The sequence below is a fragment of the Mixophyes fleayi genome, chromosome 9 (assembly GCF_038048845.1).
Source record: "Mixophyes fleayi isolate aMixFle1 chromosome 9, aMixFle1.hap1, whole genome shotgun sequence".
In the NCBI taxonomy this organism is placed as follows: domain Eukaryota; kingdom Metazoa; phylum Chordata; class Amphibia; order Anura; family Limnodynastidae; genus Mixophyes; species Mixophyes fleayi.
In genome coordinates, this window is record NC_134410.1 from 15,079,836 (window position 1) to 15,093,701 (window position 13,866).

Here is a 13,866-nt window from a genome sequence, read left to right on the forward strand (position 1 = left end):
TAGTAGGATCTGGGCACATACCAGAAACATGTCAGGGAAGGGATATCTGTAATCACATGACTACTGGTTCAACCCACAATATGGTAGTGTGCAGGGTGTGTGGGTGAGAAATGTGCATGACAAGACAATATTTTCTGCAATAAGTATTAAGAATTAAAAAGTAATATTAAGAAATAGGTCACAGAAATAGTAAGGATTTATAAAGCACATGCCAGGTAAACTGAGGAAACACAGGACTTGTAGATATAAATTCATTTTATTTATTCATTTTTATTTTATTCTATTTTCTTCCAAAGTACCATGATCATTCTTTCAGATGACAGGTTTCTGAAAAGAGAAATTGATAATGTAATTGGTGGGATCAGTGTCAGTATCCTCCTCACACACTACTACACCATGACATCTATACACAGCACAGGTACAGTACAGACAGCAGCAGTGTCAGTCTCCTCCTCACACACTACTACACCATGACATGTATACACAGCACAGGTACAGTACAGACAGCAGCAGTGTCAGTCTCCTCACACACTACTACACCATGACATGTATACACAGCACAGGTACAGTACAGACAGCAGCAGTGTCAGTCTCCGCCTCACACACTACTACACCATGACATGTATACACAGCACAAGTACAGTACAGACAGCAGCAGTGTCAGTCTCCTCACACACTACTACACCATGACATGTATACACAGCACAGGTACAGTACAAACAGCAGCAGTGTCAGTCTCCTCCTCACACACTACTACACCATGACATGTATACACAGCACAGGTACAGTACAGACAGCAGCAGTGTCAGTCTCCCCCTCACACACTACTACACCATGACATGTATACACAGCACAGGTACAGTACAGACAGCAGCAGTGTCAGTCTCCTCCTCACACACTACTACACCATGACATGTATACACTGCACAGGTACAGTACAGACAGCAGCAGTGTCAGTCTCCTCCTCACACACTACTACGCCATGACATGTATATACAGCACAGGTACAGTACAGACAGCAGCAGTGTCAGTCTCCTCCTCACACACTACTACACCATGACATGTATACACAGCACAGGTACAGTACAGACAGCAGCAGTGTCAGTCTCCCCCTCACACACTACTACACCATGACATGTATACACAGCACAGGTACAGTACAGACAGCAGCAGTGTCAGTCTCCCCCTCACACACTACTACACCATGACATGTACACACAGCACAGTATAGTACAGACAGCAGCAGTGTCAGTCTCCTCCTCACACACTACTACACCATGACATGTATACACAGCACAGGTACAGTACAGACAGCAGCAGTGTCAGTCTCCCCCTCACACACTACTACACCATGACATGTATACACAGCACAGGTACAGTACAGACAGCAGCAGTGTCAGTCTCCTCCTCACACACTACTACACCATGACATGTATACACAGCACAGGTACAGTACAGACAGCAGCAGTGTCAGTCTCCTCCTCACACACTACTACACCATGACATGTATACACAGCACAGTACAGACAGCAGCATTGTCAGTCTCCTCCTCACACACTACTACACCATGACATGTATACACAGCACAGGTACAGTACAGACAGCAGCAGTGTCAGTCTCCCCCTCACACACTACTACACCATGATATGTATACACAGCACAGGTACAGTACAGACAGCAGCAGTGTCAGTCTCCTCACACACTACTACACCATGACATGTATACACAGCACAGGTACAGTACAGACAGCAGCAGTGTCAGTCTCCTCCTCACACACTACTACACCATGACATCTATACACAGCACAGTACAGTACAGTACAGTACAGACAGCAGCAGTGTCAGTCTCCCCCTCACACACTACTACACCATGACATCTATACACAGCACAGTACAGTACAGTACAGACAGCAGCAGTGTCAGTCTCCTCCTCACACACTACTACACCATGACATGTATACACAGCACAGGTACAGTACAGACAGCAGTAACATTCTACATGTGACAAGCTTGGTATTTGTGCCATCCTTCCCCCACTCAGAAATATTCTACGTATTAGTGGCATGTGACTCAGTGATAATCTGCCTCGTCACGTACATCGGCTGCTCGGGCATTGTGTTACTTCCTGACTGTTCAGATGCTGTATAGGAGAGAGAATGAGCAGTGCTCCCCCAGCCACCAGCACACTCTGCCCGTTACTGTTACAATGTAAACACACAAAATAAAAGTTTGCCGACTTCAGTACACATTTGACTAATGGACGACACCGTGGCCGGGTTATCACGTTCAGTTAGCTTTGTTGAACAATACTTCCTAACTGTTGCCTGGCTACGAACAATGGTGGTTGTAGTTTAACTTTGCTGTTTGTTCTAAAACTCCTGAGAGGAACTGGGAGCTCCTGATTTTAAGAGGGGGATGTTAGGGAGCAGAGGTGTTGGGATGGGGTCTCCTGTGGTGGCCTAGGATGGACGGGGAAGTGCCAGAATTGACCGGCCCCCCTCCACTGCACCTTCGGTAGTCCAACCCTGCGCCGCCAGGAGGAATTTTGGGCCCCGGTAGAGCAACTTCTTGGGGCCCCTTCCGTAGCTGCCTAAGGGGTTGTGACCACACTAGGCTGGTGGCTCCTCACGCTAAATGGGCAGTCAACGGCCGCCAAGCAGACAGGGACCCCGATATCTTGTACCTGCCCCCCCAACTCTGCTCCCCTGGTTCTGTACAATGGACATAGGCTGACTGTATTGAATTATGGCCTCTGAATCTGTAAGTAGCAGAGGCAACAGCAGAATTCCTACTAGTTATGGCCCAATTTGCATAAGTGTATTAGCTACTGGTTTCATCGTTTGCAATCGTGCACATAAGTGTATGACACGGTGTACACAAAAAGGGCCACTGTATCCTATGGCTACTGATCATCTCCTTGTATGTCCAGACCTGGAGACATTATGTACGGTCAGTTGCGTGATTTCTCAACCCAGTTGTCATTTTGAACCGCATTAATTTCCACCTTCCTCGTCTTTTTCTATCTTGCCTCCAGGTCTCCTACAGCAAGCTATGCAAGTATGCTTTAAAAACTAAATCATTGTTAACAATGCTTACTATTTATTGATCTAAGTTAGTGACTTGTGATGTGGGCTAGACTGTCACAGAAATAAAGCAGAGCGCCATGAGCAACTTCTGAATTAAATTTTCGAGGAAACCTAGCTATTCTAATATTCAATAAAAGGGAAGATCGTAATGTTCCCCCTCTCCTACAATATTTGTTTTGGGTTTAATTCCACTTTACGTTTACACAACGAAAAATGTGTGACTTTGATGGCTTTGGTTTAACACAATAGAAACACTCATTATTCCTGCGTGCTGACACTGCAGACACACTGGTGAGGTAGATTGTTTATGGTGATAGAGTGTGGGAGTGCTGGATACTATTTTAGGAGCAATTCGCTCTCTCTCTCTCTCTCTCTCTCCCTCTCCCTCTCCCTCTCCCTCTCCCTCTCTCCCTCTCTCCCTCTCTCCCTCTCTCCCTCTCTCCCTCTTTCCCTCTCTCCATGGGATCTGAAGAATTAGTGTAAAATCCAGGTAAATAAGGGAACTTAACTTTAAATTTTATCACAAGAAAGGGGGGGAGAAAGAAAAAAGCCACCCCCCTAACCTTCAATTTTAACAAAATTAATCTAAAAGAGTCATAAACTGCCTATATCGTGCTCTGTGATGATGGAGCATGTTCTATGGCTGCTGAACAGGCCGAGCTTGTGCTTCTGTGGGAAGGAACTGAAGAGCTCTCAGCCCATGATGCATATCGTGCAGGGGAATCCCAGAGCCCCTGGGCACAGTGCAGTGACTTCCTACCCCTACTGCAGTGCCACTGAAAATGTCTACAGTACACCCGGTGGCCTCCCATGAAAATAAAATCACGAAAATAAAATGTTAACTTGAAATAATAATATATCAAATGTGTCCTTATCTTTGCAAACATAATTCATCTACTGCATGTATAGTGTTTTGTATTTTTTAATTACTTTAACTGTTGGGGGATGAGCCATGTCCCACACTGGCTCAGTGGTTAGCACTTCTGCCTCACAGCACTGGGGTCATGAGTTCAATTCCCAACTATGGCCTTATCTGTGTGGAGTTTGTATGTTCTCCCCGTGTTTGCGTGGGTTTCCTCCGGGTGCTCCGGTTTCCTCCCACACTCCAAAAACATACTGGTAACATTGGTTGCTATCAAATTGACCCTAGTTTGTCTCTGTGTGTCTGTCTGTCTGTCTGTATGTGTGTTAGGGAATTTAGACTGTAAGCTCCAATAGGGCAGGGACTGATGTGAATGAGTTCTCTGTACAGCGCTGTGGGATTAGTGGCGCTATATAAGTAGCTGATGATGATGATGTCCCGAAGGGGCACAACTTGCACCTCTGAAGTCTGCAACTCCGTTCCTACCCCTAAAAAGACCCATTACCACTTACAGCAACGATGGGTGTATGTGTGACACCCAGTGCCTCTCACAGGGCTGCTTTAAGTAAGCACAGAGCAGGGTTTATATTAGTGGCTCCTAATAACCTTAACAGGACACATGGGGGGGTATTCAATTGTTAGGGTTAACGGAAAAAAACGAGCGCTCAAAAAATCTTAGCGTTAATACGGTAATTACTCGCGGAATTTCAGCTCGCTGCTCCCTGAGCTGAAATTCCGCGAGTAAACTACCGTATTAACACTTTTCTCGCGCAATATTACCGTATAAACGGTAATATTTTTTTGAGCGTTCGTTTTTTTCCGTTAACGCTAACAATTGAATACCCCCCATGGAGTAACTTCTTACCGTATTGTAAAAGTAGAGCATTTAATTTATTATTTATTTTTCTTAATTTTGTTGCTGTTAATATATAATTTTTCCTCTACACCCTCTACTAAATACACTGCATTTCATTCGGGCTTTATTCTGGTCCTTCCAGCCATGTCTATACATCATCAGTGAGTGAGTGAGTTGTTTACTTGTGTTGCCCGGGATATGACACAAATCTTCTCTCCAAGTACAATTGTATCCAATGCATAGAGCGCAGCAGAGCTGTGTCTTATCCCCGGGCAATTGATATAAATGATTCAGCCTGATGAGATAAATACATGGCCAAAAGCACAGAAGGAAGATAGAACAAAAATTAAACACATCTATTAGCAAAAGTTGCAGTAGTGCATGTGCATATTCATAAATGAAAGTCACTTTGAAGGTGGAAAATCCCACTAGTACGAATGGTACCATGTGACGGGTTCTAGGGTCAGATTTAGGACTTGTATTCATGTGCCCAGCGCACAGCACCCCTTAAAAGATTCACAGTGCTCAGTATTGTATGACAATGATGTCAATAACAATAATATTAAAACTGTATCTGGTTTATTAACAATAAAAGCATTAAAATAAATAAGATTAAAAATGTGTAGGATATAATGGGTATAGTCTTTCACAATGAAAATGTGTCTATATATACTAAACTGCGGGATGGAAAAAGTGGAGTAGTTGCCTGTAGCAACCAATCAGATTCTAGCTTTCATTTATTTAGTGTATTCTACAAAATGACAGCTAGAATCTGATTGGTTGCTATAGGCAACATCTCCACTTTTTCAAACCTGCAGTTTAGTAAATATACCCCATACCCCCTAGACTCCTTCACAGCTTTTGCTTTCTCCTCGTGTCATAGAGTAGGAAGGGAATTATATTACTATCAAAATTGATATAAACCATTAATTGCCCTGGAGCCCACAACCAAGATTATACCCATTATATCTTACACATTTTGTAATTTAATTTATATTAATACTTTTATTGTTAATAAACCAGATACAATTTTAATATTATTGTTATTGACATCATTGTCATACAATACTGAGCATTGTGAATGTTTTAAGGGGTGCTGTGCGCTGGTCACATGAATACAGTCTTGTCATTTAGAGAGAACCTTATAGGGGGTTGCTCTTGTCCCAAGAGGCACGCAGACCTTAAAAGTGGTAAGTGCACTTATGTAATTTACCTCAGATGTAGGACTTGGCTGATGTTACAGTCCTGTGGAGATCATAGAGATCTTAGGTTAAGTAACAAGGGTTTTGTTTTTTTTCCTAGGGTACCAGGGGCTAAGAGAATCTCATTTCGAGCATCTTCTATTCTGATTCCATTACTTATAAAAGTTGGGCAGCACGGTGGCTCAGTGGTTAGCACTTCTGCCTTACAGCACTGGGTCATGAGTTCAATTCCCGACCATGGCCTTATCTGTGAGGAGTTTGTATGTTCTCCCCGTGTTTGCGTGTGTTTCCTCCGGGTGCTCTGGTTTCCTCCCACATTCCAAAAACATACTGGTAGGTTAATTGGCTGCTAACAAAAGTAAGTGTGTGTGTGTGTGTATTTAGATTGTAAGCCCCAATGGGGTAGGGACTGATGTGAGTTCTCTGTACAGCGCTGCGGAATTAAGTGGCGCTATATAAATAAATGGTGATGAACTGTGATGGTTGGCCCATGCCGAAAACCACATTAAGGTCTATTTAACAAGTGGTGAGGAGCCAAATGGAAACAGTACTATAACTGGACATTGTACTGTAAACAGCAACCATCATTTGTTCATAGCAGATGCCCTGAGGTTCTCCAGCTACTATGGAACTACTAGTCTCAGCATGACCAAAGGAGGCCATACATGCTTACATTTGTAGTTTCAAAACAGCAGGAGAACCCCAGATAGCCTAATACTAGTTTATATTTTGTGTAGGTCACTTTCTGCTGGTAGGGCTGGGGTACCCTAACATGACTGCCAGCATCACCCTCAAATGCACATCGTTAGTCCAAATGCCAGTCTGCCTCTTTGACACCATACACATGACACGACATTGCCAACCTTCCTTGTACACACCCACACAACATGAAGCGTAGCAGTGTCGGACATTACCTAGCTGGTAAGGGATCTGTAAAATATCTCTGTAGCCTTCACAGGTGGATTTATGCTTGAACTCCTCCATACACCCTTCATCCAGTTGCAGGGAACGCGCTGAGGAAAAAAAAGAGAGTATGTAAGATAGGGGGCTATAATGAGGGAGGAGCGGGGGATATGTGAGAGCGCGCAGGAGAGAAGAGTCCAAATACCGGCAGCGCCAGAAGCCTTCCCAGTATATGCGGAAGGATTCTAAACTCAGTGGACTCTGGTGTTCCATCATCGCCATTCCTGGAACCCTGAGATCTGGTTCCACATCTCCAAGAGCCAAATTTGGCTCGGAGGTGGTGGAACAAAGCCCTGGAAGTAACTTTGGGCAGGAGATGGAGTGATCAGATGCTCCTGCCCCAACTTTAGAGGGAGTTGAGCTGTCCTGGCAGGTGACTGCACATGGGCAGGAGGACGGACACCCAAAGCGACACTAAAATAAATGTACAGTGACCAGAATGTCCCTCGTGCACAGATAAGAGGGTCAGCCTGGATTGGTTAAAGGAGCTGGGAGCAGGCTGTGGAGGGTTAACCCACCCCCAGACCTGTTAGTAATATTGAAGGGCAGGCCTAGGTAAAAGGGTCTACCATCCCTGCCTTCTAGTGATGTGTATATGTACTAAAATGAATATCCCTCATAAGAGTACTATAACATGATAAACACCATTACTACTGTGCACCTGCCTGATCCTGGGCACTAGACAGACTTGTGTGATCCCAATATAACAAGAGACTATGATCGGCTGGGTACACCCTACTATAGTGAACACCAGCCCCATGTATGTCAGAGCAGGATATATGTCTCTATGGTGGGGTGGGGGCGACCCCCTCCTATAGGCTACCTGTTCAGCGCTAAAAAGTGCTGGGTTTCATCCCGACCCCTTCTAGCCTGTGCAACTTTGCAACCTTGGTGTCCCAGTATAATGGACAAGGGACATTAACACCACTTACCATTACAACAAGAGAGTTTAAAAAAATATATATAAGGACACATACAACATTTTCCAACAAAGCTTAGTTGAATTAAAGACTTCCCAAACCCTTGGCCACAACTTTGTTAAATCATTTTTTTAAAAATATTATGTTCTTATATCTTGATCCGCCATAAATAGAAAATAAAATCTTCCTTTCTTCCTTCTTAACTTCATTGCAGTCCAAATGGGGAACAAAAAACAAATTACAAAATAACAATCCAAAAATGACCAACTTTTTTAATTTTGTTATTGGGGAAAGTTGAATGTGGCTTATTTTGGGTTTCATATTTGTTTTTTGTTTTGTTTTTTCAGTTTATCAACAATGGGATAACTAAAGAGAGGTTCATTAAGATGGGAGAGGAAGGGAAAATAAAAGTGTCTCCACCCCCCATAATGCACTTACAATAGAGGAGGAGCCTGGCGGTGCTATTATCTGTCTCCTTCAGGATAACACACTGTGGGCAATGACAGGAGAATAGCTCGGTCAGTCTATCTGGGTGTCCTGCAAAACGTGAAACAGTTCATTCATCACATCTCGTCACTTGAGTATTATTTACAGAGCTGACTTGTTGAGGCATTTCTGATATCTGGGCGAATATTGTGAGTGTGACCAGGTACTTAACTAAGGAGAGGTAATGTTTAGTACTCCACCTGTCATCAACACTACAAATTGAGCCATCCCCTTCCATGCTTAGTGTACACATTGTCTACACACAGTGGAGGCAGCTATTTCATTGGCAATGGGTATATATTAAAGTCAACATAAGGCTCTTATTGCATGTCTAGAGATATATCAGAGGCATTGTGTGACTTGTCAGACTGCTTATGGTTCACAAATACTGATATAAATATAGAGACCTCTCAAAATAATCTAGTGCCAGTTTTCAAAGATAGTGGTGATAAAGTTTTGACCATAACTTCATCCCATTATTTTATTCAGTCAACCTCTCTCAATATCTACTTTCCTTTCTTTAGGAATGTAATTTTTCCCCTCTCTCACCCTCCGTCCTCAGCTCCGTGCTGCCCTCAGTCAAAAGATATATCCACTTCCGAGGAACACATGACCCATCTTTACTGGAGACAAGTGGAGAGAAAGCAGTGTAAGTCGATGATGGGTAGGCACAAAAAGCGAGTGTGTAAAATAAGGTTAGAGGTATAGAGTGGTAAACTAGCCAAGAGGGACAAGGCAAAGTCGTCTGTGTAAGCCACATACAGATAATGGAGTAATTGAACACATCCAGATAATGTGGTTTTTTTTTTATAGAAAAGTGGGAGTGACTTTGAGCAAATGTGTGTTTGGTATGGCATATCAGGGACTGACTTTTAAATGTTGGGGGGCATGTGATTGTCTCTATAGCAAGTTTAGTCCCAATGATAAAGTAAGATAGAAGGGTTTTTTATGAATTGACAGTGATGCTCGATAAGCCTGCAAGTGCTTTTGTGACAAAGTGTAAATGTGGTTCTGGAGCGCATTTGTAAAATCAAAAAATGAATTACATTGCAAATTTAACACGTTCTGCTACTGGTGATGGTAGAAACTTGCTCTGATAGGCAGAATGATGCTCCGGACTATCCTCAAAATAAGAAAGGGGTACCCGTAACTGTACCCATTTACCTAAAACATAGTCTAATGATCTGAGTCAAGTCTCTTGCTTCATCTAGGTGAAAATATGCTGTAAATAAAATGCAATGCACATAAGCATGGACAGGTAAAGCAATGTATTTTTTTTGGGGGGGAAGTAAGTTCTAATATTTGAATATTGTAAACTAAGGCACTCCTGGTTTCCCCCATCAGCGGTTAAATTAATATATAATAAGATCAAATGAGCAGTATATGTAAAAAAATATTAAACATAATAGTTTAAATACAAAAAGCAACGATCCAATGAGATCACAGGCCTTAGAAAGAGATGACGTGGATAGGTGGATGATTATCAGCAGGTGCAATTGTGTACATGTGTGTGTGTGTGTGTGTGTGTAATAGTACACAGTGCTCTATATAAATGACCCATAGTTGCAGATATGGAGGTGAGTGATGGAGAGATAGAGAAGGTCAGAGACCTGGAGGTTTAGGTTAATAATTAGTATACATTTTCATGAATGGAAAGTATAGAGAGGTGTTGAGCAAAGCAAGGTGGTGAGAGGATGCGTAGAGACACATAGGAAATAGAAGTGGTGTAGTCTGCCAGGGAGATGTATGATTGGAGGATCAGTGGCGGAATAAGGAATAGAGAAAGCAGTGGGAGGGTGATAGAGACATACAGCTAGTCTCACACTCTAATGGAGGCTCCGAATTCCAGCTTCTCTTGCTCCACACCTTCTTGGACGGTGAACTGCGCGTTATCCATTACCTTGAAGATCTCCAGCGCGTTTGTTCCAGGTCTGGCTGCCGCTGCCAAGAAATACCAGTTCCCCATGTACTGCGAAGGGAACTGCCAGGACTTTAATACAACAATCTAAACGTGCCAAACAATACTAAACACTGACGCGCCACTCTATAGGACCTTTCTGCAAATTTCTTACCTACATTGGATCTATATCTCTTGTACTAATCCTGAATGTTTGATGACCCTAGATGGTTCACCCAGCGCATTTCAAGGTGCTCTCCTACGCCATGCTCTCAAGAGAGACCTCCACAAACTAGAGCTGGACCTAGGTCTGCGGAGAGGTGGAAGCATCTGAAGAGGCGCGCTGTGGAAAAGTTTAAACGTCCCATCTAAAGCCATCCTCCTACCAGTTTGCACCCATCCCTTTCCTTTGATAAAACTTTGCACTTTTTCTCCTAAACTTTTGCTCTGTTTAGCCTCATTTATAGCTTAATTTAACCATGAGAATGAGGGGACATCAGGGCAGTATTTATTACATGGGGCAGTATTTATTACATGTGACACTTCTGTGTGATTGAGAATCCACTTCTCCACTGAAGTGCAACTGGAAGTTGTGAAACGCGTCTCTTTAAAAGTATAGGACAAGACACAATTTCTTCCATCTAAGAACTTTTGCTAATTTCAAGTATGGAGTAAAAATGGTTGTATGCCCTTCTGCAAAGCAAGAAAGGATCCCAAACATGGAACCTTTCTACCTCTCCACCTCTTTATCCCATTTCAATTTCCCTGCTCTAAAAAACTAGGCACACCGGCTCTATACCTGAACGCAACGAATGCCCTTCGGTCAGTGCAAACTTCTGCCCCTCCACAAACGCCAACATCCCACACTCCAAAAACATACCGGTAGGTTAATTGGCTGCTAACAAATTGACCCTAGTCTCTGTCTCTGTCTGTGTTAGGGAATCTAGACTGTAAGCCCCAATGGGGCAGGGACTGATGTGAGTTCTCTGTACAGTGCTGCGGAATTAGTGAGGCTATATAAATAAATGGTAATAATAATAATAATAATAATAATAATAATGCACCACAAACCCATGAGGTTTTGCAGAAATGTAGGGGCACCTGCACAAACTGAAGAGCTCAGCACCACCAAATATTCTGCAGTGTCGTCCTGCTCCTCATAAATGACCTCCTGAGTTTCGGTTCCTGCTGCTAATAGCTAACATTTATGGTTGCAAGAGGAATTCACAGCCAGGCTACCGACTCTTAAATAGCATATTAATTCTACAACCTCAAACCACTGGAACATGGTCTCAGTCACAATCTCTGTGAACTTTAAAGTTACACTTCTGCATACATGACCTTTGACAGAGGTGGGTAACCTTTGACACTTCAGCCAGAGTTTGCAGGAGGCTGCGTTAATGAATGGTATATGCACGAGTAAGACAAATGGATTGCAAAACTAAAACAGATGCACATAATGAATAAAACGGTGAAAACGTTTTGTTTATCACTTTGTACCGTTTACTAAATTCATGCAAATTTGTTTAATGTACACTAGCTGCCAAACTAATGACAGTATATATGCACAGCTAACATTGAGCTCTCCAGCATCCCAACCCCCCCTCTCCTGCTATCAGTCCACATTGCTCATGCTATATTAACTTCCTAAAGTTAATAGATTTATAATAGTGTCCAACATGCTGTATTTTTTGAGTGTAGCATTTCTTATCTGCATAAAGAATCTGCTTAAATGCTGTCAGAGAGACAGTATCTATTAATACTAAACCTCAGAACTTAGGTTGTACTTTCTCCAGGTTTTGACCAAACTCACCCTGACCGGTCTACGTACCGTTTTTGTCTCCAGAGTTTAAAAATTCAAGGTATCCAATCAGTTTATCTGACAACCTCTTACATCACAATTTGCTTTGCAAGCTATAAAATAAAATGCTGTCATTAAATATACCAGTTGGGTTTTGCTTCTCTCGGACCACTGGGGTCCTTGTTGTGAGTCTCTATATTTCTACTTCACCGAGGTGATGAGGGAATGTTTGCATTAAAACTTAATGCCCTTTGTGTTGCCCTTAAAGGGACACTCTGGCTCGGTGCCTACGTCCAATTGGTTACCTGTGTCCTGTTGATGTGTGATGCTGATAGACGATCACTGTTGTTGCAGGTGGAGAAGGAGTTAATAATGAGTCCATACAGGTATAGAAAGTAATGCCAAGCATTGCCAATCATTTCTGTGAGGGTCTTTGTCAGACAGCTATAACCCAGCGGCTTCTCTCTCCCAAGTGTTCTCCTTGTACCTCTTTGCTGTCCGGTTATCTCTCAGAACCTTGCTCTCTATTTTTACCTTTTTGTTTATTTATTTCTCATTCATAGACCCTTGTTCTTTGTTCCTGACAATTATTAACCGTACTCTCACTCAAGGCCGATGGTCAGTTTAAACAGGAAGACTTCTCCTACTATAGCCCAATTTATTAATTGAAAACGTTTCCCTTGATAATCACCATTACCTCCGTTATTCATATTGTTTCTCACTCGCAGGAAATACGCACAGCGCGTTTTCGTCGTGACATACATAGACATTTCATATATTACCTTGCGGCATATAGAGAGGAGTAAAATGATTTTTCTGTCCACGTCAGCGTTTTGCAGCCGGCTAATCAATTCGTAAGGTCATGACGAAAAACCAAGCAGAAGAAAATAGCCAACAAAAAAAGTTTTTTAAAATGTTGTTTTTAAGCAACATTAAAGGTCCTTTACAAACGTGCTAAAGTGTATGTGTGCACAGCTGCGGATACGTATACATGAGTTGGTGTTGCAACACGGCATATATTGTTATCAACAGCTATTTAAATAGCGCCACTAATTCCGCAGCGCTGTACAGAGAACTCACTCACATCAATCCCTGCCCCATTGGAGCTTACAGTCTAAATTCCCTAACACACACACACAGACTGAGAGATACTAAGGGACAACACAGGTTAATATGCCTGCTGATATGGTATGACACACAGCTGTCTCTTTCTTTGATTAAATGTATAGTTTTACCTTATTACTGAGATTAAGGGTGATGGCATTTAGACCATAACTTTAACCATTGTTAAGAGCGCTGAGGATCCAGAGAAGAAATTAGAGGATTCCACAAATTTTTAAACTTCCTGAATGGACAGGAAACAATAATTTATTATCTACAGATAAGTTACATCTAGGGCATTTGTTTCCATTATTTGACATTTACTGATGATTGCTATTGAAACCTATGTAAGTATTGTGAAATATTGCTAATGTAATTGGTTTCCTAAATATGCTCCCACTATGTAATACATAGGAATATTGGGGAATATAGAGAACATGGGTAACTAGTAATAGTAGATCTAATAAAGTGCAGGAGTTGGCTATAATGTAAAGAAATCTGTATCGGGTAGGTTATAGAATGTTGACAATCATCATCATCATCACCATTTATTTATATAGCGCCACCAATTCCGCAGCGTTGTACAGAGAACCCATTCACAGCAGTCCCTGCCCCATTGGAGCTTACAGTCTAAATTCCCTAACACACACAGAGACTAGGGTGTTTGCCTCTTTTGCTCAGTAGCGCCAAATG

General features: G+C 42.4%; 1 protein-coding gene across 2 annotated transcripts; it reads right to left on the reverse strand.

The window, feature by feature from the left end:
- Positions 1-237: 237 nt before the first annotated feature.
- On the reverse strand, positions 238-12,605 carry APOM (apolipoprotein M). 2 transcript variants are annotated; one of them, XM_075186571.1, is made up of 6 exons: positions 12,378-12,605; positions 10,198-10,343; positions 8,924-8,997; positions 8,327-8,425; positions 6,920-7,018; positions 238-327 (listed from the first exon to the last, which is right to left on the reverse strand). In XM_075186571.1, the coding sequence occupies exons 1-6, from the start codon at positions 12,489-12,491 to the stop codon at positions 305-307; spliced, it is 555 nt and encodes a 184-aa protein (XP_075042672.1). In that variant the 5' UTR covers positions 12,492-12,605; the 3' UTR covers positions 238-304. The 2 variants fall into 2 exon arrangements, with proteins under 2 accessions (XP_075042672.1, XP_075042671.1); XM_075186570.1 differs by having other exon boundaries at positions 10,198-10,355; positions 12,378-12,604.
- Positions 12,606-13,866: the final 1,261 nt, after the last annotated feature.